This window comes from Ciona intestinalis, chromosome 8, assembly GCF_000224145.3.
Source record: "Ciona intestinalis chromosome 8, KH, whole genome shotgun sequence".
NCBI classification, from domain to species: Eukaryota; Metazoa; Chordata; class Ascidiacea; order Phlebobranchia; family Cionidae; genus Ciona; species Ciona intestinalis.
Window position 1 is genome coordinate 4,110,522 of NC_020173.2, and position 1,447 is coordinate 4,111,968.

General features: G+C 34.9%; 1 protein-coding gene across 1 annotated transcript in view; it reads right to left on the reverse strand.

Annotated features, from left to right (window-relative positions):
* LOC100179372 (protein YIPF1) overlaps positions 1 to 1,248 on the reverse strand; it is a 5,683-nt gene extending 4,435 nt beyond the window's left edge. The window contains exon 1 of the mRNA XM_009861045.3: positions 1,071 to 1,248. Within this exon, the coding sequence (XP_009859347.1) occupies positions 1,071 to 1,161 (91 nt within the window). The 5' untranslated portion in view covers positions 1,162 to 1,248. The remainder of the gene's footprint in view (positions 1 to 1,070) is intronic.
* Positions 1,249 to 1,447: the final 199 nt, after the last annotated feature.

A 1,447-nucleotide genomic window follows, 5' to 3' on the forward strand; every position in this document is an offset into this window, starting at 1 on the left:
CACACCCTGCCACCCCAGGTTTGGCGCCTGACAATATTAATACAAATAAAAATTTTAAAGGCTAAGATCTTTTAAATTAAAAAAGGTGAAAATTACCAAAAGGGTTAATTGAATAAATTGATTTGGTCAATGATTTTGGATTAGTCTGCATTTGACTATTTCTGGTAGTAACAGTTTATATAAAGAAGTTGTAAATTTAAAATATTAATTTACCCGCAATATTCCATAACGGATGTAGCACAGTTGGTCGTACTCTGTATTCAGAAATCATATTTGTGAATGTTTGTAAATGATCTTTTTCTTGGTCCCACATATGCTATGAGTGAAACATTAAATATTGAACAAAATATTTTTAATGTTAAACTACTACGTGCACGACAACAGCAATTGCTCCAACCCAGTGGTCACTAGTGGGTTGTTCAAATTGTCAGCCATATAGAAAAACAATCGCCCACAAAGTTACATGCATGGTTACTCCTAAGCGAGCACCAGGTGTATGAAACAGAACACCCGTGTGGCCGTGTTATAACGTTTGTTATTTCCCCGTCATGCAATGATAAATTATGTTACACACATTTTACTGAACCTCTATTTTATGCAAAACTTATAGTCCAAGTTACCTGAATAGTTGGCCCAACGTCAGTTTTGCCCAACACAGCCATTTGCCCGGCGTATATTCTGTCAGCACCAAACTCACCTAAAACAAACATTGTATGAATAAATGTAACTTGGTTTATCCTCGCATGGCGGGGCAACAGCAGTCATTATAACACAGGTGTGAAAAAATGAGCGCCCACTTGTGAAAAAAGAAAGTGATGATCTGTTAATGAGTCGTAACTGAACTTTACTACAACCTAAATATTAATGTACATGATGCATGCAATAATTTACTTCAAATTGACACAAATTCGTTAAACATCTAACAAAATATAGTATCTAAATCAAAAGTTCAACCAAATTACCATAACACTATAAGTCTCGGTTAGGGGTTAGTGGTTAGCACATAAGGTGGGGGGAGATTCTTCACTAGCACCTAAGTCTATAATACACAAATATAGATGTATAACTACCTGTTGACGAACCACCAATTTCACCTTCTACATTCCACAATTCTTTGCTACCGGAATCATGAAAATTTAAATCCGTTTCTGATGAAGCCATTTCCAGATACAGACCAATTACGATGGAAATTTAATCTGGTATTTACTAAAACAACAATATTTTTAAGCAATACAATTAACTACTAAGTTTTATAATAAACAAAATGTTTATAAAATGTTGATCTTCACGTCATCACTGCTCGTGACCAAAGTCCATAGAAATCACCATAAGTCCATAGAAATCACCATAGAAATCACCAAAGTCCATAGAAATCACCATAGAAGTGATTTCTATGGACTTTGCTCGTGACCATTGTCATATTCAGGACTGTAATGGTACGTCAATT